The following is a 22,229-nucleotide window of genomic DNA, read 5'->3' as shown; positions in this document are numbered from 1 at the left end:
AATATGCCATCACTTGGCACCACAATTCATATACCATATCAATTCAATCTCAAATGCTAAAAGACTAATCTTAAACTTACATCACGTATACTATTTGATCATTTCATTCACATCCCACTTCTACCATAAGTCACCTACATGAATAAATAACTAAAGACACATATTTACGTAGACATTTACAAGCCAAAATCAACGACATGTATATATACAAATAAGCTAGGCATAAGCTCAATCATACCATATTGACAAAATAATATAAAAACTCTTACTACATGTCATTTATAACCTTTAACAAAGTAACCAAAAACTACTAAAATGATGGAATTGTGTGTATGTGAATTGTATAGTTTACCTTTATATATATATATATATATATGAAAGTTTGCTTTTTTTTTTTGAAGAAGGAACTACTTGTTGAAAAGGGAAAGATCTTTCAAAGCCACAAAGGGGCTTAAGGTTGAGAATTAGCCTTTATCCTGACATGACATACCCATCTTTCCTAAACCGATAAAAAAATGTTGACTCTACGAGACCAACAACACATTTTTTTTTCTCTTTTAACAAACAAAAAAATTAGAAATAAAAAACATTAAAACACCACAAAAGCACAAACTTGTCAGATAATTTTCTCTTTTTCTTTAAAAAATAAAATTTTCGTTCTAGTTTTTATCCTTTGTTAGAAGATAATTTAGAGAAAAAAATCCTGAGTAAGGGAATTGAAAATGACGGAACCAAACGACTTGACAATTAAATTATTTGGAAAAACGATTCCTTTGCCTGAGAAATCTCCAAAAGCAGTCGTAGCAGCAACAATATCTAACATTTATGCTACGTGTGATGATGATTGTAACCATAATAATAATTATAAAAAGGTAAAATGGATTTTTTTTCTTTGATTCTTTTGTTTTTTGAGAATTTTGAAGGATGCTCATTGTTTAGAACATGGAAATCAACAATGGGTTGGTTTTTTATTCTTAGTTTTCGCTATAACAATGGTTATGGAGGAATTGGTTAAAGTTTCGTTTTTGGTTTGAGAAATTTGAAGTTTTTGAAAGTTAAATGATTGATTTGTAGAATTCCCATTGTTAAGAACATGGAAATGAGCAATGGGTTGGTCTTATATATTCTTTTTGGTTGAATTAATCATTATATGCCTATCTATTATGAAGCTTTCTGGGTATCTTTTCTTTGAATTTCAAGAGAATTATCTGCTATGATTGAATTCTCTGCAATGAAATTATGAAAATAATTCATTCTTGAAAGAAATTATAGATATAAATTTAGATAAAATTAGTGGTTTCTTTGTAACCAATTATGATCCTAATATTTTGTTGCAACATATATTCTTTTAGGACCCTGGCATTAATAAGCTTAGTTGAAAAGCTTTGATTCTTGCCCAACATTATACTAAATCATCAGTTCTTAAGCAACATTTGTAATTTCTATTGTAGTTGTCAAAATGCTGTGCTTGCCATTGGTGTTAAAACTGGTTCTTCATTTATCAAACAAGATAAAATGGAAAGAAACTGCGTTTAGTACTCTCAGATGATTTGTAATTTGCAGTTTTCTATGCTTAAGAGTTTACTATTTAGTATTTTGGTGCTTATGTTTTATTTCCCCTACAAATTATTCAGGACATCGTGGCAGATAAAACGATAGATGCCGAGCATGAACTCGTAGACAGAAAGGAGGACCAATCTAAACAGGACGGTACAGCTCCTCTGGTTGCTTCTGAAGAGTTTATGAATTTGGAGGTGACCTATGGGCCAAGTGACAAGCGTGATGCACTTTCTATCGAGAATGAAAGCACTGGTTTAGAAACTAGTAAAACCGATGAAGATCGTAATGAGACAAGTAACCCAGAAGAAAAAACCTTGAAGAAATTGAACAAAGTTCTTCCATGCCCTCGATGCAACAGCATGGATACCAAGTTTTGTTACTACAACAATTACAATGTGAGTCAACCGCGACACTTTTGTAAGAACTGCCAAAGATACTGGACTGCTGGAGGGACGATGAGGAATGTACCGGTGGGCGCTGGACGTCGAAGGAGCAAGAACTCATCCTCTCACTATCGTCACGTGATTGTCTCTGAGCCCCTGCGGAATGCATGTGATGGTACTGTTCTTACCCTTGGCTCAAACACACTACTTTGTGAATCAAATCAAGTGCTCGTAATGGTGGATTTGTAATGGGGTCCACCATTTGATAATGAAACCAATCGGTAATATTATTACCTTTGGCTCAAACACCCCTTTCTGAATGAATGAATTGCTCGTTATGGTGGATTTGTAATGGAGTCCACATATTCAATAAACAGTACTATTCTTGCCTTTGGCTCAAACACACCCCTTTATGAATCAATGAAATCCTTGTAATGGTGGATTCATAATGGAGTTCGCATTGGCAATGAACCGAATGGCACTATTCTTACCTTTGGTCCAATCACACCCCTTTATGAATCAATGGAATCTGTTTTAAACCAATGCAGATGAAACAATGTGCAATACCACACAAAACAGGTTTCATAGGCCTGAGGAGTTAAATATTCATGTTTCTTATAGACGTGCAAAAAATGGGGTCGAGCATTTGAATGGATCATCGATTGCAACTTCAAATGATGAGGTCTACAAAGCTGGGTCACAAGATCAAATGATGCAGAATTGTCGAAGTTTTCCACCTCATATGCCATGCTTTCCTGGATTCTTTTTGCCTTACTCATGGAATTCAGCTCCGTGGAGCTCACCTCTACCTCCACCGACTTTCTGCCCTCCAAGCTTTTCGATGCCTTTCTATCCCACAGCTCCATACTGGGGTTGTGCTCTACCAACCTCATGGAATGTCCCTTGGCTTCCTCAACCTTCCTCTGAAATGCAAACGGTCCCAAGTTCTGGTTCAAATTCTCTATCATTGGGTAAGCATTCAAGAGACGAGGACATGGGGAAACCATGCAGCATCGGAAAAGATGAACCGGTGAATGAAAACAATGCTGAGAGGTGCCTTTGGATTTCGAAAACATTAAGGATCGGTGATCCAGGGGAAGCATCAAGGAATTCTATATGGGTCACATCGGGTTCAAAGAATGATAAATCGGATTCAATAGGCGATGAAAGACTGTTTAAAGGATTTCAATCAAAGGGTGATGAAAGGAACCAGGTTCTTGAAACATCTCCAATCTTGCAAGCAAATCCAGCAGCATTTTCTAGGTCAATAAACTTCCAAGAGAGCTCATAATCTTTTTGAAGCAAGCTAACTGAAGAGAACAAATCAAGTCTTACTGTTTCTGAAGGCATAGTGTTTAGCTGAAGTAGAAACCATGCGCACACACGCACACACACATATGTATCAATGTATATTGTTTTCGTTTAGATGGTTTGCAAGTTTTGTGAAATACATATGAAATGGTGAGAGGTAGGATAAGGTAAATGTTTGTACCATAATCTAAGTTTGTATTTCAAATGAAATAGTGATCTAAATTTCAACATCCACAATCTCTTTCATAGCTTAATTGATTAAGATAAGTCTTTGTAGTCCTTAGGACCATAAGCTGCAAATAGCTCTGCAAGAAACCAATTTTTCCTTCTAGAATTGCATCCCATGTCTTTGCATAGTTGATCATTACAGTATATTTGGAGCAATGTACTCACACAAGACCTTCCATAGCTCTCTTTCTCATCCCTTCTCTTGCATTTTTCCCACTCCATAACATTCTCTTCCATCTTACTTATTGTTGGTAACGTGAAGTTTCCTGCAAGAAAATGTGCTAACCATTTGCTTCTCATTTCAGTGGAATACAGGATTGCTGGACTATCTGCATATCCAAGTATCGCTAGCTGTGGGATTTGAGGATGAATGCATTCCCTGCAATAATAAAGATAAATGGGCATGCATGTCCTATATGATGTCCCAGCCTAAAAAGAAGCCAAAAGATACCTGTAGAATGGGGTTGATGACACAGCAATACATTTTTGGAACAAAGTTGAGCTGAACATGTTCTTCAACTTTTCTTCACTTTTGTATCCAGTGGCAAGAATTACGATATCAGACAACAGAGGTTTAGATTCGCCTTGTACAATTAAACCATTTCTGCAGAAGCTAAAGCTTTGTGATTTCTTCAAGAAAAGACTGCCATCTTTGATTCTGTCATAGAAATTAGCTGGCAGAACTGTGAACATACATGAAGAAATTTGTTTGAGGAATCTATGTGTTGGTACCATATTGTATTTCTTCAATGGATACATGTACTTGAGATAGCACTCGATCGACATTGAAAATATCCAGAGCTGGAACACAGTAAGAGCATCAACTGCATGATTGCATGAATATTTTTTCGAAAACACAGGAAAACTTTACTTACCAGAGGTGAAAGCAGCATGGCTAGGAGCCAGATGAAGAAACCTTCACCAGGCTTGTGGATCATTAACTCTGTGAAGCGGTTCAAGCCTTGAAACACAAGTGGGAGTAAATATTCGGGGACAATCCAGTGAGCCGTCTTGAATAGCAGTGTACATGGGTGAGTTGCTCCTTTTTTATAACCATAAAATTATGTCGAGTGTCAAAAGAAAGTAGATTATATACAAAAAAGAGGATTATTCCTAGAGAATGAGACAAGGTTTGTACCGTTTTTGTTAGCAACTTCTGCTGCTATATCCACTGCTGATTTCTGAAATCCAATGACTGTGACTCGTTTTTCTTTGATTAAGTCAGCGGCAACATCATCATCCATTGCAGCATAATCCATGGAATGTAACACCTTGCCATTGAATACTTCAGGTCCTTTGTTCAATGGAAAATCAGGAATATTTGGCAAGTCACTATATCTTCCTATGCAAAGAATCACAAAATCCACTTGGTACACCTGCTTGTCATCATCAGTTGTCAATTCTTGTATACATAGACAAAGCCTAGAATTTTGTACTGGTGAGTGGCTACCTGATCTGTTGGAGCAGAAGCAGATGGATTCTGACCATTTCGTACGGTGAGACGCCATTTCCCCCAGGGAGAAAATGGCTCACCGGAGCCACCCCATAAGTCCCAAGAATGCAAATCTGCAGTAGAGGATGTGACATAATCGATGCATGTTACCTTGGAGTTGAACTTGACCCTAGGAAGGATGTTGAAGTGAAGAGCATAGGCATGGAGGTATTCCAACACTTGGGTGTGATCAGGGTAAGTCTCTTTCACTTCACGAGGCCATGAAAAATCAGAAAACTGATAGAAATCTTTGGGTGTTTGTAGCTTAGTAGACTCTATTGTTTGTGACCAAACTCCACCAATGCCACTCCTTGCTTCAAACACAATGGGATTGAAACCTTTCTCTAGTGTATACTTACATGCCATTAAGCCACTAATTCCAGCACCTATGATGGCTATCCTCTTCTTTTCACTCTCCATTTTGGACTAGTAATAGCGGTCTGGTGTGGTGGCATAGGTGACAAATGCAACAGTTTTTAAAGTGCTTTTTTGACTCCCTTTAGGTCAGTGAGGACAAAACTAAACCGAGTGATCACCGACCTGAAAATAGGGAGAAATGGCATTCAATTTAGAGCTGTTATATCGTCGTCGTCGTCAGCTAAACCATGATGGTATTAGCCATTCAGATGGTTGCAATTGAAGTGGACCAGCTGGTGATATAATGCGAGCCTACTTTTAACAGTACTTTCATTTTCATGATCAACATCTGTCAAAAACTGCAACAAGTCTCGTTATCGATGCATCCCTCATCATACGAAAGACGAATCGGAGGTTTCTTGCATGCAGGTTGAGATAAATCACCTGTTTTAATTCCCAATCCCAAGAGAAAAAGAAAGAACATGCAACAGGCTGTACTTCTTGCTGGCTGTTTTGGTTCAACAGTTGAACTTTTATAAGCAAATCTTAATGCTGTGTATAAATTGAATACTGCAATCTGTTTTTTTTTCTTTGGCGATTTTATATAGTAACCAGCTTTGTAATAATTGGCCCACTGTCAAGAGTATTATGTTATAAGCATGAGAGTCACGATTCAATCCCAAGCAACTCTATTCTCCTCCCTCAATTATCAAAAAAAAAAAAAACTCAATCACCTTCGGTCTTAATTACATGGCATCTAATAGGTGAATGCTTATTACCCTTACGCTTGTTTGATAAATCATTGAAAATGTTATATTATAATAAGTAATTACATAACTACTTATCACTTAAGGCGTGTTCGATAAACTAAAGAAATAAACGTTGAAAATTTAAATATTGAATATTATAAACATTAAATTTATACGATAAAACTATTTGATCATTTATAGAAATTAAGCACTAAATATAATTATTTCAACAACATAAAAAAAAACAATGGTTAAACTCCTTTGTAATTTGTGATTGCCATTCCCATCCCTCATTTGTAATTTGTACCCAAAAAAATTAACCTACTAAATATTATAATACAAAGCTTTTGAAGTATCTCACTTTAGTATTCTAAAGGCATCTAATAGTTTTATGGCTAAATTTGCTGAAAATGTCAAAAAAAAAAAGTATTTTATAAATATTTATAGAAATAGGTCAATTTTAAAGAGAAAAAATAAAAACACGTCCTATATGTCACGCTTTTAGCTACCTCAGCTAAAAGCATGTTCTACAAGATGCGTTTTTTTACTCTTTTCTTTTTTATCATATTAGCTCTTTTGGTCAAATAGTTAAATGTTAGTGGTTTTGTTTTAAGTCTAGGTTTGATTCCTCTCCTACTAATTTTTTTATTTCATGTTTTTAATTTTTTTAGTTTTAATTAATTTTTTTAATACATTAAATTTTTAGTTAAATGGTTAAATAATAGTGATTTCATTCTGGAGTCATAGGTTAAATTCCTCTTCTAAACACATTCATATTTTTTATTTCATGCTATTTCAAGCTTTTTTTAATTAATGTTTTTAATTGATAAATATATTGTTTTGAAGTTTTTTTAATTTTTAATCCATCTTTTTAATTAATAACTTTTTATTTATAAAATCAAATAATTATTGCAAATCTCATTATTTTTTTTGAATTACAATAACATGACAAAACCGAACAACCAACATGACTAGTAAATTTTTATAATTTTTATATGTGTAATATTTATTTTCAATCTATATCATGAGTGTAGTAAATTTTAATATTATATATTTTGTTTGTGTATTTGAAATATTTCACATATAAAATATTTTGAATATCATACTCACAATATAGATGAAAAGAAAAGATATTTGAAATAATTATTTCATTTTATAATATTAGAAATCACTATACCCACATTATAGGTGGAAAAGATAAATATTTGACATTAAATATTATATATAAAGAAAAATATATCAAAAAATTAGTTGATGTTTATATTATATATAAAGGAGTTCTTGATTTCAAATATTGTTAACATAATGATATATATAATATATTTTATTATATAATTACATATTTATTATTTGATTTTATAAATAAAAGAGTTATTAATTAAAAAAACTTGAAACAATATGAAATAAAAATACAAATGTGAGTAGGAGAGAATTGAACCTAAAATTCAAGTATAAAACCATTAACATTTAACCATCTAACCAAATGAGCTAATATATAAAAAAAAAGGTAAGAAATGAATGTAGGATGCGTTTTTACTCTCTCTCCAAAATCGACATATTTCCCTAAATATCCTAGAAAGTGACCCATTTCCCTTTTTTTTTTGGCATTTTCTTCTCTTTTTTTTTGGTAGAAAAAAACAATATTAGGCGATTACATTAATAAGCATATAGCGAACTCATGTAGAATTAATTCTATCCTCCAACAACAAGTCGCGTACTGAAATTGGGGATTCTTCAAAGGAAATTAATCCTACGCCACCATTAAATGCACATTTTGTCGTTTATATGTGCATTTAATCCGCAAGACCTCGGAATATTATAAAGATGTACTTTCCAGTTCTGAGTTAGTAACATATGGATAAGTCGTAGTTCCATCATTCTACTATTAGCACTCCACCGGCTAGAATAGTTTCCACTAGTAAGGCATTGTCACACTCCATGTCAATTTGTCTAAAACTCCTCTCCCAAGCTATGTGCAACCCTTCTAACACCACTCTTGCCTCAATTCTAAAAATTGAATCCTTTCCAACCACCATCGAATAGCCATATAATCAGATTACGTCAGAGTCCCTAAATACTCTTTCATTGAAACCTTGGTCAAAATAGTCCATAGTGGCATATGTTAATAGTTAGATAATGAGATTTTGGTTTGATAGTATCTAATTGTATCAAAAATACTTTATATCATACAATAAATAACAAACAATTTTCAAAATTTCAAGGTCCAAACTAGTGTATTGTACTTATAAATTTGGAGATACAAATTTTCAAAAAAAAATTATCAATATAAAGGAGAGAGTCCTACAATTATCGTTTTATTTGTGGAATAGCAAGAACATTATACTTAACATGAAAATGACACTAACGATCTTATGACTATTCTCATTATCCAATGGTTGGTGTGATATCATGTGTTCGTTATGAATTTAAGGGTTTAAATGACTTTTTTTATAATTTATAATTTATAATTTTTATAATATATTTTATTTTTATATTATTTATGATTATTTATAATTTTATAATTTTATATCAATTTTAATACTTTTTAAATTTTTAATATTTTTTTATTTTTATAGGTTTTAAGAATTTTTATACATTTTTATAAAATTTAAAATATTTTAAACATGTTTTATTAATTTTATAATTTTTATATTTTTAATATTTACAATTTTATTACTTTTAATTATTTTCATAAGTTTATATCAATTTTATTTTTTTATATTTTATAATTTTTTATTTTCTAATTATTTTTATGGAAAATATTAGATTAAGCTAGAAGCTACCACATGTCATCATTTGATTAGTCCGTCAATTTATTTTAATGGTTAATGTGGTTAATGATGGAAATCATTGAATATAACACCCCAAACTCGGCCTAGACGTTATGGCCGTATCTGGCAATGTCACACGATAGTGCTTTTGAAACCTCGTTGTTACGACGAAAACATTCAATGTTATTATTTTTAGTAAACCTTTGTTAGAATTTAAGAAGTCGTCTTTATTCATTTAAAACATTTGTTTTGAGACATCCCTCGTTGCGGAAGCTTTAATAAAACAGTCTAAGTGATCATGCATTTAGAAAATACTTTAACTTTTTGAAAACTGAATTTCCTACGACTAGCAAGTTTAAATCCATAAAGTAAAATAAATAAATGAAAACCCAAATTTAAAACCAAAGTCCCAAAGGGTCCTTAAATTACAACCCAAATAATCAATAATAATCAGAGTATAAATCGTAAATTGAAAACCATGAAATCCAAAAATTACTGCAATCACCGCTGAGTCCTCCGCCGCACCGATCAGTCTAAGTCTGGGGATTACCTGTGCACATTAAACAAAAAGGGTGAGTTTACGTAAACTCAATGTGTAACCCCGGAGAAACAAACGAACAATCAGTATTCACAGTGCACAGTTGAACAGTCTTGGGCCTAAGCCCTTTACTGATGTCGATGATGATTTAGGCCTTAGCCCATCTCATTCTGATGTCAAAATGCGGTAGGGCCTTAGCCCATCACAAGATGTCGATAGCGATATGCTATGCAAGAGCAAAACCCTACCTAACCAGCCTCTACACACCATCTTCGTTCAACCCTACACTCCATGTGGGGATATAATCAACCCACCCATCCCTACACTCTAAGTAGTACCGAATACGGCACAAAACAGTAGTTTGCAGCTGAACTGCCAATAAATTAGGCTTAAAGCCTTTCAGTACACTTCCTCCGAATAACAACCCCCAACCCAATGCAATGCAACATACAATGGATGATATGCTATTATGCAATTTCAGTACATATATTCAGTTCAAATATTAACATGCTCAGTACAGATATCATTCAGTCAATTTCACACATTTAGGTGTTTAAGTAGCGCTTACCGACATTACAGTAGGTTCACAGTCGATTTGGGCGACCCGTGTAACCTTAGAAACATTTCAGTAAAAATGGGCTCACCCGCCAATGTGATCTGCCTGTGTGGGCCTACACGCCCGTGTGGCCCACTCGGCCCAAATTGGCCTTAGCCGTGTGATCCATTGTTAATATAATCCATGCTAGCTAAATATTCATATATGTTTTCACTATTTACTTATATGTTCATTCAAAGTTGACTACTTGAGTCATTATCACTAAATTATTCATATCTTGAGCTACAAAATTCTAAATTAAGATCCGCTTGATGTTTTTGAAACTAGACTCAAATCTCTTTCTACCATAAAATTTTCAGAATTTATAGTTTATTAAATAAGTACATTAAAATCTTCAAATTTATCCCTATTCTACTGTTTGACAGTTTCAACCTTTCCTTATAAAAAATTATTTATCTCTTAGTACAGAATTTGGATGATGTTTCCATTTATTTCCCTTGAAAATAGACTCATTAAGGATTTAAAAATATAAATTTAAGCCCATAATTATTTTTTTTACGATTTTTGATGATTTTCCAAAATCAGAATAGGGGAACCCGAAATCATTCTGACCTTGTCTCACAAAATTTATTATATCTCATAATTTAAAATTTCATTGCTTACAATGTTTCTCTATGAAAAACTAGACTCAATAAAATTTAATTTCATATTTTATTCAACCTCTAAATAAATTTCCACTTTTTTTGATGATTTTTCAAAGTTAGACTACTGCTGTTGTCCAAAAGTATTTTAGTGCAAAATGTTGATTTCCAAGTTTATAACACCCTTATTTCTTTTCTCTACAATTTTTTTCACATCATTTTCTCTTATTTCTCTTATTTCTCAACAAAAAGCAATTTTAGCTTTTCGCTGAATCCTGTTTTATGCGTTTCGGGTACACACCTGGTATCGTTTCTGATGCGTAAGCACTCCTAAGCCTCTAGAACTTAAAAATCGACCAACATATCTCCAAATTAATCACTTAATTTGTTTTTAATCAACAAATTTCAGAAGGAACTCAACTAAAAACCTAACAAAACCCTTACCTCGCTTGAGTAACCACGACTTCGCACAATCACAACGTTAATTCAAAACAACCGGCCCCTTGATTAACTCTTAAACACCAAAAAGGAATCCCCTTTTTAGAGATTAACTAAGAACGATTAACAATAGAAAAAACCGTTACTTACCAAACATGCGCAACCAACGATGAACAATCAAATTAATTGGAAAAAAAAGAAAGATACGAAAGGGGAAAAAATAATGGAAATTTTGGCAGCTGCTAGGGGAAAGAATCGACAGAGGAGAGAAAAAGAAGAAGAAGAATAAGAAAACGTCAGAAAAAGTTTGGGAAGTTGGAGAGAAAACTGAAACTCTATTTTTTTTTTGCAACAAAAAGATAATCAAATTATTTTCTGATAACCTCTCCCCAATTATCTCCTAAAATCACTCCCTATTAACCTACTAAAACACAACTACTCATAATTTTGCCCCAACACAACTCTTAGCCGAAATTGGAGCAAAAATACTGTCTCTACGCCATCACAGAGAACTAAACACAGGACCTCCAACACTCCACTTAGCCACCAGACCAGTAGACCCATTCTGATATAAACTTACCAACAATTAAACCTAAGCCCTTTGCACAAAGTTAAGGCTTTATTTATAAAAATACCAAAATTTGCCCAAGTAAGGCTTGAATTTGGGGCCTTATATACACACTCAGAACACTTAACCATTGAAATAGATACCCAATTGTGTGTCACACATACACAAAATCAAAAATTAAAATTTTAGGGTGTTACAACTCTACCCCCTAAAAGAAAATTTCGTCCTCAAAATTTACCTGATCAAAAACAGATGAGGATACTGCTGACGCATCGCATCCTCAGGTTTTCACGTCGCCTCCTCAGTACTATGATTACGCAACAAAACCTTCACCAGAGGGATAGACTTCCTTTGTAGAACCTTAACGTCACGATCAAAAATCTAAACTGACTCCTCCTCAAAGGTCAATTTTGGCCTCACCTTAATCTCCTCAATAGGAACAATATGAGTAGGATCAGAGTGATAGCGCCTCTGTAATGACCCAAAATTTACGGGCATAAAAAAAGTACATTAACGGGCCTCCGTCTTAGTAAATCGAGTTCGAAATAATTACTAGAAATATTTATGAGTTTAGCGATGTGTTTAATTAGGTTTAAATTAGGTGAATTTAGCTTAATTAAGAGTAATTAGGAAAAATGACTAAATTGAATAAAGGATGAAAGTTAAATTGTAGATTAAAAGAAAATGAAGAGGACCAAAATGGCAATTATGCCATTTGTCCTAAGTGAGTGACATAAGCATAAAAATTTGAGATTTTATGTGTTAAAATATATATTAAATTATTATTATTAAAAGTAAAGTAAATAAAAGGAAATAAAGGAAAGAAACAAAAGAATAAAAGGAGGAAGGAAAGCAGAATAGCAGGAAAGCAAAGAGGAGAAACAGGGGAGAAAGAAAGAAAGAAAAGAAAAAGGAAAATAGGGTTTAAAGGTTCCAAGTTAATTTGGTAAGTCAATTTAGCCCATTTTCTTATGATTTTGAGTTTTGGAATCCTAGAGATAAATAGTACTTGTTTTAAGTAGAAATTTTGAAAGTCATTAGATTTCTAAGTTTGGTTCATGTTGAATAAAATGATGGAATTGGGGTTTATTTGATAGAAATTTTGATTGGAATTGAATAAAGGATTGAATCGTAAACTAAGCTATAAGTTTTGAGTTTTAGGGATTAAATGGAAATAAATTCGAAATTATGAAAATATGCTGGAAATTTAATAGTTAAGTATGAGTTTGGACAAAATTTGAATAGAAATAAAGTATGTATTAAGATAGAAAAGTAAGTGAATTTAGTTAGGATTAAATTGAAATTAAAGTAAATCAACATTTTGTACTAAGACTATTTTGGACAGCAGCAGTAGTCTAAGTTTGAAAAATCACCAAAATTGTATAAATTAAATTATAGGATGAATAAAATATGGAATTAAATATTATTGAGTCTAGTTTCTTATAGAAGAAACGATATAAGCAATTAAATTGTAAATTAAGAGATATAATGAATTTTGTGAGACAAGGTCAGAATAAATTAGGGTTCCCCTGTTTTGACTTTGGAAAATCACAAAAAATTGAAGAAAAATAATTAGAGGCTTAAAGTTATATGTTTAGAATCATTAATGAGTCTATTTTCAGGAGAAATCAACGGGAATATTATTCGAGTTCTGTAATATGATATAATTAATTTCTAGTGAAGAATGGTCGGAACTATTTGACAGCAGAACAGGGGAAACTTTAAAGAATAAGCTGTACTTATTGGATTAACCAAAAATTATAAAAATTTTATGGTAAGAAGATATGTGAGTCTAGTTTCAGGGAAAATTAGTGGATCTTAATTTGGAGTTTCCTATCTCAAGATATAAATGATTTAGTAACAATGACTCAAGTAGACAGTTTTGAATGAACATATAAGTAAATAGTGGAATTATGTGTATAAAAATGGTTAAATTTGCATGTTTAGGCTCATGGATTAAATTGAATTGTGTTATATTGATGATTACAAATTATTATTATTTTCGTAGTTAACAAAGAACCCAAGACATCGGCGCACAAAGGAAAGGAGAAAGCTATCGAGGATTAAAACGAGAAATTCACGGTTTGTATTACTATAATTCAAATTACTTTTTATTAAATGTTTTATATCAATTCTATATTTAATAAGTGAATTATAAGGTAAGTATTGATATTTGAGTTGAATGAGAATTGAATTGAATGGTGAATGTGTATGTATAATTGAATTGTAAATTGATTTGAATGTGAAAATTTTAATTGAAAAGTAATCTTGGAATGGAAATGAAAGTGAATTGAGAATTGAGAATTGAAATACCCTATTAACTAGTCGGGTTAAGTCGGATATAATTGGCATGCCATAGGATCTAGAAGTGTACGGGAATTTGCCGGCTTTACTGATCAGGCACTTTATGTGTCGTATTTCAGGCACCTCGTGTGTCGTTTTAGGCACTTTATGTGTCGATATCTTGATCAGTACTATGTACCGCTTTAGGCACAATGTGTCGTCTTGGTGTGTTGGGTTGAATCCGTGCATCCGTCAAAGTCCGGATTTGTTAATAGGGTGAATATCTAAGATGAGAAATTTAAAATAAATTGATTGATTATATTATTGAAATATTGAAAGAAACGAAAAAGTTGAATAGTGGATTGAAATTGAGATTGAAAATGAAAGGCATGAACTTAATGTTCATGTAGTGATTGAAATTGTTACATGTAATATGTGATGGAAACGAAGAATAGATAAAATTGTATCGTTATTATTAATTAATGAAAGTTTAAGAATGAATTGATATTTGTGAAATTAGATAGTTACATGTTTGGTAATTAAAATTCTTTATTGCTATTGTAATTTGAATTATGGTAATACCACTTGAGTACGGAATACTCAATGATGCGGTTGTTTCCGTCTTGTGAGTTAATAGAGTCTAGTACCGGTCCAAAGATCCGAACGGTCCCGACTCCAACAAATTTTGGGTGATGTTTTCTTTCTTAATTGAAAGGGCATGTACTAGGTGTTGTATAAGTTATATAGATATACTTGTAAAGTTGGTTATAAGAATGGTATACCATATTTTGTTATTCGTTTGATAAAATGGTAAATATTATACTATATAATTTGGTATAAGTTGGAATGAAAATGAATGAAGTTATTAGTTAATTTGGATTAATATTATGAATGTTTAGTTATTAAATGGCTATGTTAATGAATTGGTTATGATTTAGATATATTTAGTTTTAAGTTGTTTTGATTGTGCCATTGGTTTTGGATTAGTTGGTTTTGGTTTGAATTTGCGGGGTTTTATGTAAAATTAAGAAGAAATGTCATTAAATTTTTGTAAAAAATAAAAAAATAAAAAAAAAATCTCTGAATACTCGAACAAGTCCCGTTCCATTCCACTTTAATACTTGTGTTGGGCTTCGAAAGTCCATTATAGGGACATAATTCTTCAATTATACTATGAATGTTATAATAATTGTAAAATATCCATAAGTTGTCTGATATATCCGGTAATGCCTCGTAGCCTTGTTCCGGCGACAGTTTGGGGTTAGAGGGTGTTACAGCCTCAACATAGAGACGTGGAACACGTCATGTATCTGATCAAACTCCGGAGGTAGCTCCAATTGATAAGCAACTGATCTCACTCGCTTCAGAATACGATAAGGTCCAATAAACCTAGGGCTCAACTTGCCCTTAGGACCAAACCTCAGTATCTTCTTCTATGACGAGACCTTGAAAAATATGAAGTCCCCCGTGAAATACTAAATCTTTCAACGCTTTAGATTCGCATAGGATTTCTGTATGTCAAATGCCGCTTGCAGACGATCCCGAATCAATCTAACTTTATCCTCAGTCTCTGATACTAACCCAGGACCTAGAAAACGTCGCTCACCCAACTCAGTCTAACATAAAGGAGTGCGACACTTGCGACCATACAGTACCTCGTAAAGTGCCATCTGGATGCTACACTGGAAACTATTATTATAGGCGAACTCCACTAGCGACAGATAATCCTCCCAACTACCTCGAAAATCAATAGCACAGCTCTTGAATCTGAGCCTTAAGCTCCACAAGCTCTTTCGGGGCTATTTGATAGGGAGCGATCGACATCAGAGCTGTACTGGAAGTAGCTCAATCCCAAATTCCAACTCACAATTCGGAGGTAACCCCAGTATCTCCTCCAAAAAGACATCCAAAAAATCCTTTACCGCTTTGATATCCTTAACTGTAGAATCCCCAGAATTTGAAACATTTACGTAGGCTAAGAATACCTCACATCCCTTACGAATCATCTTCTTTGCCACTAGTGCAGAGATCACATTAGATAAGTAATTCCAGCGTTCTCCAATAATGACTACCTCCTCAGTCCTTAGTACGACCCTCTTAGTTGCACAATCCATGCTAACACGATGCTTAACCAACCAGTCCATCCCCAGAATTAGGTCGAACACCCTAAATGGAAGCACTATCAAATCAGTCAGGAAGATTGCCCTTTGTACCTCTAAAGGAACATCCCTATACAGTTTACTAACTCTAACAGAGTGCCCTAACGGATTCAATACCGTAACCTCACTCGTAGTACTCTCAACTAAAATCTTCAAGTTTCCAGATATGTTGCTAGCTATGTATGAGTTAGTAGACCCTATGTTTATCAAGGTAATATACGGTGCATCAAGAATAAAGAATGTACCCGTGATGACTTTCGGAGTATCTTCATTCTCTCGAAAATGAGCAGCATAAACTAGGGTCGGTTGTCTCGCCTCAGCCTGTCCAGTACCTCTGCTCAATGCTCTTAGCCCACGACCCATAACATTACCACCTCTGGCCTGTCCACGCCCCTCGGTGGCTGCTGCACTACCCTATATGGCTGCGTCGTACCAGTATTCAGAGGTTGCCTCTGATCGGTCCTCAGCGGACACTCTCTAATACGGTGCTCTAATGACCCACACCGTAAGCACGCTCTAGTTATTCTCCAACACTCGTCCTGATGGCGTCTACCACAATCAGTACATGGCTGCAATCTAGTAACAGTAACGGAGGGCCTAGCTCCAACCGACCCATCAACTTTGGCCTTTTTCTTAGGCCTCTGTGCAGAACTCGAAGGCTTCGAATCCCTCTTGTTCTTACCCCTCTCGCGGTCATAATTCTGGCCCTCAGCGCCCTTAACCTTCTCGACGATCTTTGCCTTCTCTACCAGTGCAGAAAAATCATGCTCCTTCTGCAGAGCTATCAAGACTCTCAAATTATCTCTGAGCCCATCCTCAAAATGATTACATCGCTCATACTCAGAGGCCACCATACCTCACGCATAACATCTCAGTCGCAAGAACTCGGCCTCATACTCGGCCATCGATTGATCTCCCTAAGTCAGATTCAGGAATTCCCTCTTACGAGAATCCACGTAGCTCGCCCCCATATATTTCCCCTGGAAGGCGGTTTTAAAGAACTCTTAGGTTAGACATTCGGGCTGAGTGCCCTCCTTAATAGTGAGTCATCACTGATAAACCTCATCCCTCAACAATGAGACTGCACCCTTTAATTTCTACTCTAGGGTGCAGTCTAAGTCATCCATGATCCTCTCCGTGGCCTCAATCTAGTACTCAGCCACATTAGAGGCAACTTCAATGACACCACTGAAGAGCTCAGCTCCATTGGACCGGAGTTGTTCCGTAGCTGACCCTCGGCTTCCAGATCTAGTATTGGGCCCAACAACCCTCTCCAAAATCCTTAGCATAGCTTGGGACAATGCGTTGTCCCCAGCCATGCAATCTTGAGACCCAGCCTCAGTAGCAGTCAACACTAGCATCTTACTCGTATCCAAATTCGGTATGCTACCCAATGAAGACGACTCAGCTCGAGCTTCTCTGCGGCCTCTACCTCGGCCTCTAGTACCCTGTCCGCGGATACCTCGTGCGCTCATTGTCTAATCACGTTTATCTGTATTAATATTTTTATGAATTAGTTACAGTTCCAATGTTTATTAACAGATGTTTTATGTAAAACAGTAGCAGTTATTTAGAGTTCGTTTTCGTAAATCGTAGTCTCACTATAGTTTTCAGTTTCTCTACAATTTTTAGTATACACTAACTAGAGTGTTTTTAGTACAATTTATTATTTATAATAATTCTAGAATATACTATGCATAACAGTTTCAGTTTAAAACAAATCACAGTTCAGAATACTTGCAAGATTGGCACCGAAAACTTGGTGTACCACTTACTCAGTAAAAACATTTTAAATTATTTAGAAATTAATTAATTTTTCGAAAGCCCATTTTTTTATAAAACTCATAATCTACAGCCGAGTTTTACAACCTAGCTCTGATACCACTAAATGTAACACCCCAAACTCAGCATAGACGTTATGGCCATATCTAGCAATGTCACACGATAGTGTTTTTGAAACCTCGTTGTTACGACGAAAATATTTCATGTTATTATCTTTAGTAAACCTTTGTTAGAACTTAGGAAGTCATCTTTATTCATTTAAAACATTTGTTTTGAAACATCCCTCGTTGCGGAAGCTTTAATAAAACAGTCTAAACGATCATGAGTTTAGAAAATACTTTAACTTTTTGAAAATCGAATTTCCTATGACCAGCAGCTATAAATCCATAAATTAAAATAAATAAATAAAAACCAAAATTTAAAACTAAAGTCCTAGAAGGTCCTTAAATTATCGCCCAAATAATCAATAATAATTAAAGTATAAATCGTAAATTGAAAACCATGAAGTCCAAAAATTACTATGGTCACCGCTGAGTCCTTCGTCACATCAATCCGTCTAAGTCTGGGGATTACCTGTGCACATTAAACAAAAAGGGTGAGTTTATGTAAACTCAGTGTGTAACCCCGCAAAAACAAACGAACAATCAGTATTCACAGTGCACAGTTAAACAATCTTGGGCCTAAGCCCTTTACAGTATCAGTGACAGTTTAGGCCTTAGCCCATCTCATTACAGTGTCAAAAATGCAGTAGGGCCTTAGCCCATCACAGTATTAGTAGCAATAACAGTTATGCAGTAGCAAAATCCTACCCAACCAGCCTCTACACACCATCTTCGTTCAACCCTACACTTCATGTGGGGATATAATTAACCCACCCATCCCTACACTCCAAGTAGTACCGAATACGGCACAAAACAGTAGTTTGCAGCTGAACTGCCAGTAAATTAGGCTTAAAGCCTTTCAGTACACTTCTTCCGAATAACAACCCCCAACCCAATGCAATGCAACATACAATGGATGATATGCTGTTATGCAATTTCAGTACATATATTCATTTCAAATATTAACATGCTTAGTACAGATATCATTCAGTCAATTTCACACATTTAAGGGTCTAGGTAGTGCTTACCGACCTTACAGTAAGTTCACAGTCGGCTTGGGCGACCCGTGGAACCTTAGAAACATTTCGATAAAAATGGGCTCACACACCCATGTAATCTGCCCGTGTGAGCCCACACACCCGTGTGGCCCACTCGGCCCAAATTGGCTTTGGCCATGTGATCCATTTTTAATGTAACCCATACTAGCTAAATATTCATATATATTTTCACTATTTACTTATATGTTCATTCAAAGTTGTCTACTTGAGTCATTGTCACTAAATTATTTATATCTTGAGGTACAGAATTCCAAATTAAGATCCACTTGATGTTTTTAAAACTAGACTCAAATATCTTTTTACCATAAAATTTTCAAAATTTATAGTTTATTAAATAAGTACATTAAAATCTTCAAATTTATCCCTATTCTACTATTTGACAGCTTCAACCTTTCCTCACCAAAAAATATTTATCTCTTAGTACAGAATTTGGATGATGTTTCCATTTTTTTCCCTTGAAAATAGACTCATTAAGGATTTAAAAATATAAAATTAAGCCCATAATTATTTTTTTTTACAATTTTTGATGATTTTCCAAAGTTAGAATAGGGGAATCCAAAATCATTCTGACCTTGTCTTACAAAATTTATTATATATCATAATTTACAATTCCATTACTTACAGTGTTTCTTCCATGAAAAACTAGACTACTGCTGCTGTACAAAACTATTTTAGCACAAAATATTGATTTCCAAGTTTATAACACCCTTATTTCCTTTCTCTACAATTTTTTTCGCATCATTTTCTCTTATTTCTCTTATTTCTCGCCAGCAAGCAATTTCAGCTTTTCATCGAATCTCGTTTTCTGCATTTCTGGTACACACCTGGTATAGTTTCTGATGCGTAAGCACTCCTAAGCCTCCAGAACCTAAAAATCGACCAACATATCTCCAGATTAATCACTTAATTCATTTTTAATCAACCAATTTCAGAAGGAACTCGACTAAAAACCTAAAAAAACCCTTATCTCGCATGAGTAACCATGACTTCGCACAATCTCAACGTCGATTCAAAACCACCAGCCCCTTGATTAACTCCTAAACACCAAAAAGGAATCCCCCTTTTTAGAGAGTAACCAAGAATGATTAACAATAGATAAAACCATTACTTACTAAACACGCGCAACCAATGATGAACAAATGAATCAATTGAAAAAAAAAAGAAAGAAAATGGAAGGGGAAAAAATAATGGAAATTTCGATAGCAATTAGGGGAAAGAATCGGCAGAAGAGAGAAAAAAAAAGAAAAAGAAGAAGAAAACGTCAGAAAAAGTTTGGGGAATTTTCTGATAACCTCTCCCTCTAACACACTAAAACACAACACTCAGAATTTTGTCCGAACACAACTCTTAGTCGAAATTGGAGCAAAAATATTGTCTCTACACCATCACAGAGAATTGAACATAGGACCTTCAATACTCTAACACTCCACTTAACCACCAAACCAGCAGACCCATTCTAATATAAACTTACCAACAATTAAACTTAAACCCTTTGCACAAGGTTAAGGCTTTATTTATAAAAATACCAAAATTGACTCAAGTAAAGCTTAAACTTGGGACCTCATACACACACACACACTCAGAACACTTAACCATTAAAGCAGATACCCAATTGTGATATACACGAAATCAAAAATTAAAATTTTGGGATGTTACATTAATAGAGGGGTTTAATTGATTATCTTAATCAATGACAGAGACTCAATTGTGTGTGAATTTAATATAAGGGCTTAATTGATTTTTTTGCATTTTCTTAAGAACTTTTTGACATTTGAGCCAATAAAATAAATTATCAAAACTATTAAAATTATTCAATATCCATATCTTACAAATAATTTTAAGTAATTATTACATATTACATAAGGCAATTAAGTAATTTTAACTGAAATATAAATTTTTATGATTCCAAGATAAAATATTAATCATTTTTACAAACATTAGTAATTAAATTATAATTTTTTTATATAAAGATGCTTAAATAATTTTTTCAAAAATTGAGAAAATTGTAATTTATTTTAGAAAAATCATAATGACATATAGACATTGCCATGTGGTATGTTTGTAGCAGTGCCATGTAAGATATAATAAATGTTATATTGACATATTTTCCATGTTGATAAAAAAAATATTACAATTTTCTTTTTATTTGTGTTTGTGTAAAATGAAAGTGAAGTTGAGTATCTCGACTCTACCTTAACAATCTTGTTAGAAAACTATTCAAAGATTAGTTTTAGGAAAAGCGACCGATTGATCATATTGCGTTAAATAGGATATTGTTGATAAATCGTTAAACTATTAAGGGAGTTGGAGAAAATGATGACAGCGACACTTGTACCAACAATATTTAGTCTAAATCTAGAGGTTGATACGAATAGTTAATCCAAAATTAAGTTGAATTTAAAGTGAGATATTAATTATACTTAGAAGATCTTAGCCACTAATAGTGAATTAGGATTGAATATTGGATATTTTATTATTTTATTTATTACTTTATTTATATCTTTTACCAATTATTCTCCGAAATATTTCCTCTTGTAATTATTATTTGAGAATGATATTATATAATTATAAATGAAATAACAAATATAATCCCGATGGGCTTGCATATCCAATTTCTCCCTAGAATTCAGGCCCTCAAAAGATCCCTCAATCTACTCTTTATGATTGTGGGATTCTTGAATTTGATCCAATTCAGTATTTTGTTCATGCAATCCAAGTTCCACTGATGAAAGACTTTCACTCATAACTTCATTTCTCACATCCCTTGCTTGCCCCATCATATTGCAACTCTAAGCTCCCATATATCATGTTTTTATCTTTTAAAATTCTATTTATTTTTATTTAATATATTATTATCATTATATATACTAGATTTCGCTATGCACGCGATGTGGGTGAAATAAAATATTTTATGTTAAAAATTTATTTAATAATGAATATAGGTGGAATGATAACAAACCATCAGATCGATTTAGATCTAAAGTATGTTCTGTTCGTCGATTGGTACTAATTTATCGTACTGATCGTTGAATCATCACTTGGAGCTCGCTTATAAAACTTTAAAAAAAAAAAATTAACAGCCCAATTAAAATTAATCTTTAATATTAGAAATTTAGCCTATTTCATATTTTAAACAAATTTAATTTTTGTTTAAACACTTTTTTCAATCTAATATTTTTATTAACCAATTCAAATTTCTAACAAAGTTTCAAACTTAAAACAAATATAGAAATACAGGAAATAATGAATCTTCC

General features: G+C 33.5%; 4 protein-coding genes across 4 annotated transcripts; 2 read left to right on the top strand and 2 right to left on the bottom strand.

Annotated features, from left to right (window-relative positions):
• The first annotated feature begins 417 nt into the window (after window positions 1-417).
• LOC108455142 (cyclic dof factor 3-like) lies at window positions 418-2,249 on the top strand. The gene is made up of 2 exons (XM_017753743.2): window positions 418-872; window positions 1,635-2,249. Exons 1-2 carry the CDS (start codon window positions 723-725, stop codon window positions 2,190-2,192), a joined length of 708 nt encoding a protein of 235 aa, XP_017609232.1. The 5' UTR covers window positions 418-722; the 3' UTR covers window positions 2,193-2,249.
• Window positions 2,250-2,385: 136 nt separating this feature from the next.
• Window positions 2,386-3,482, top strand: LOC108455141 (cyclic dof factor 3-like). Its single transcript, XM_017753742.2, has one exon. The coding sequence runs from the start codon at window positions 2,500-2,502 to the stop codon at window positions 3,232-3,234; it is 735 nt and encodes a 244-aa protein (XP_017609231.1). The 5' UTR covers window positions 2,386-2,499; the 3' UTR covers window positions 3,235-3,482.
• Window positions 3,347-5,735, bottom strand: LOC108455884 (probable flavin-containing monooxygenase 1). The gene is made up of 5 exons (XM_017754456.2): window positions 4,933-5,735; window positions 4,621-4,858; window positions 4,358-4,524; window positions 3,934-4,283; window positions 3,347-3,861 (listed from the first exon to the last, which is right to left on the bottom strand). The coding sequence occupies exons 1-5, from the start codon at window positions 5,392-5,394 to the stop codon at window positions 3,513-3,515; spliced, it is 1,566 nt and encodes a 521-aa protein (XP_017609945.1). The 5' UTR covers window positions 5,395-5,735; the 3' UTR covers window positions 3,347-3,512.
• Window positions 5,736-15,698: 9,963 nt separating this feature from the next.
• LOC108455139 (uncharacterized) lies at window positions 15,699-16,888 on the bottom strand. The gene is made up of 2 exons (XM_017753741.1): window positions 16,406-16,888; window positions 15,699-16,355 (listed from the first exon to the last, which is right to left on the bottom strand). The coding sequence occupies exons 1-2, from the start codon at window positions 16,886-16,888 to the stop codon at window positions 15,699-15,701; spliced, it is 1,140 nt and encodes a 379-aa protein (XP_017609230.1).
• Between the last annotated feature and the right edge of the window lie 5,341 nt (window positions 16,889-22,229).

Source organism: Gossypium arboreum, chromosome 9 (assembly GCF_025698485.1).
Source record: "Gossypium arboreum isolate Shixiya-1 chromosome 9, ASM2569848v2, whole genome shotgun sequence".
NCBI classification, from domain to species: Eukaryota; Viridiplantae; Streptophyta; class Magnoliopsida; order Malvales; family Malvaceae; genus Gossypium; species Gossypium arboreum.
The sequence above is the reverse complement of the archived record's forward strand: the minus strand, read 5'-3'. Positions and strand labels throughout refer to the sequence as shown.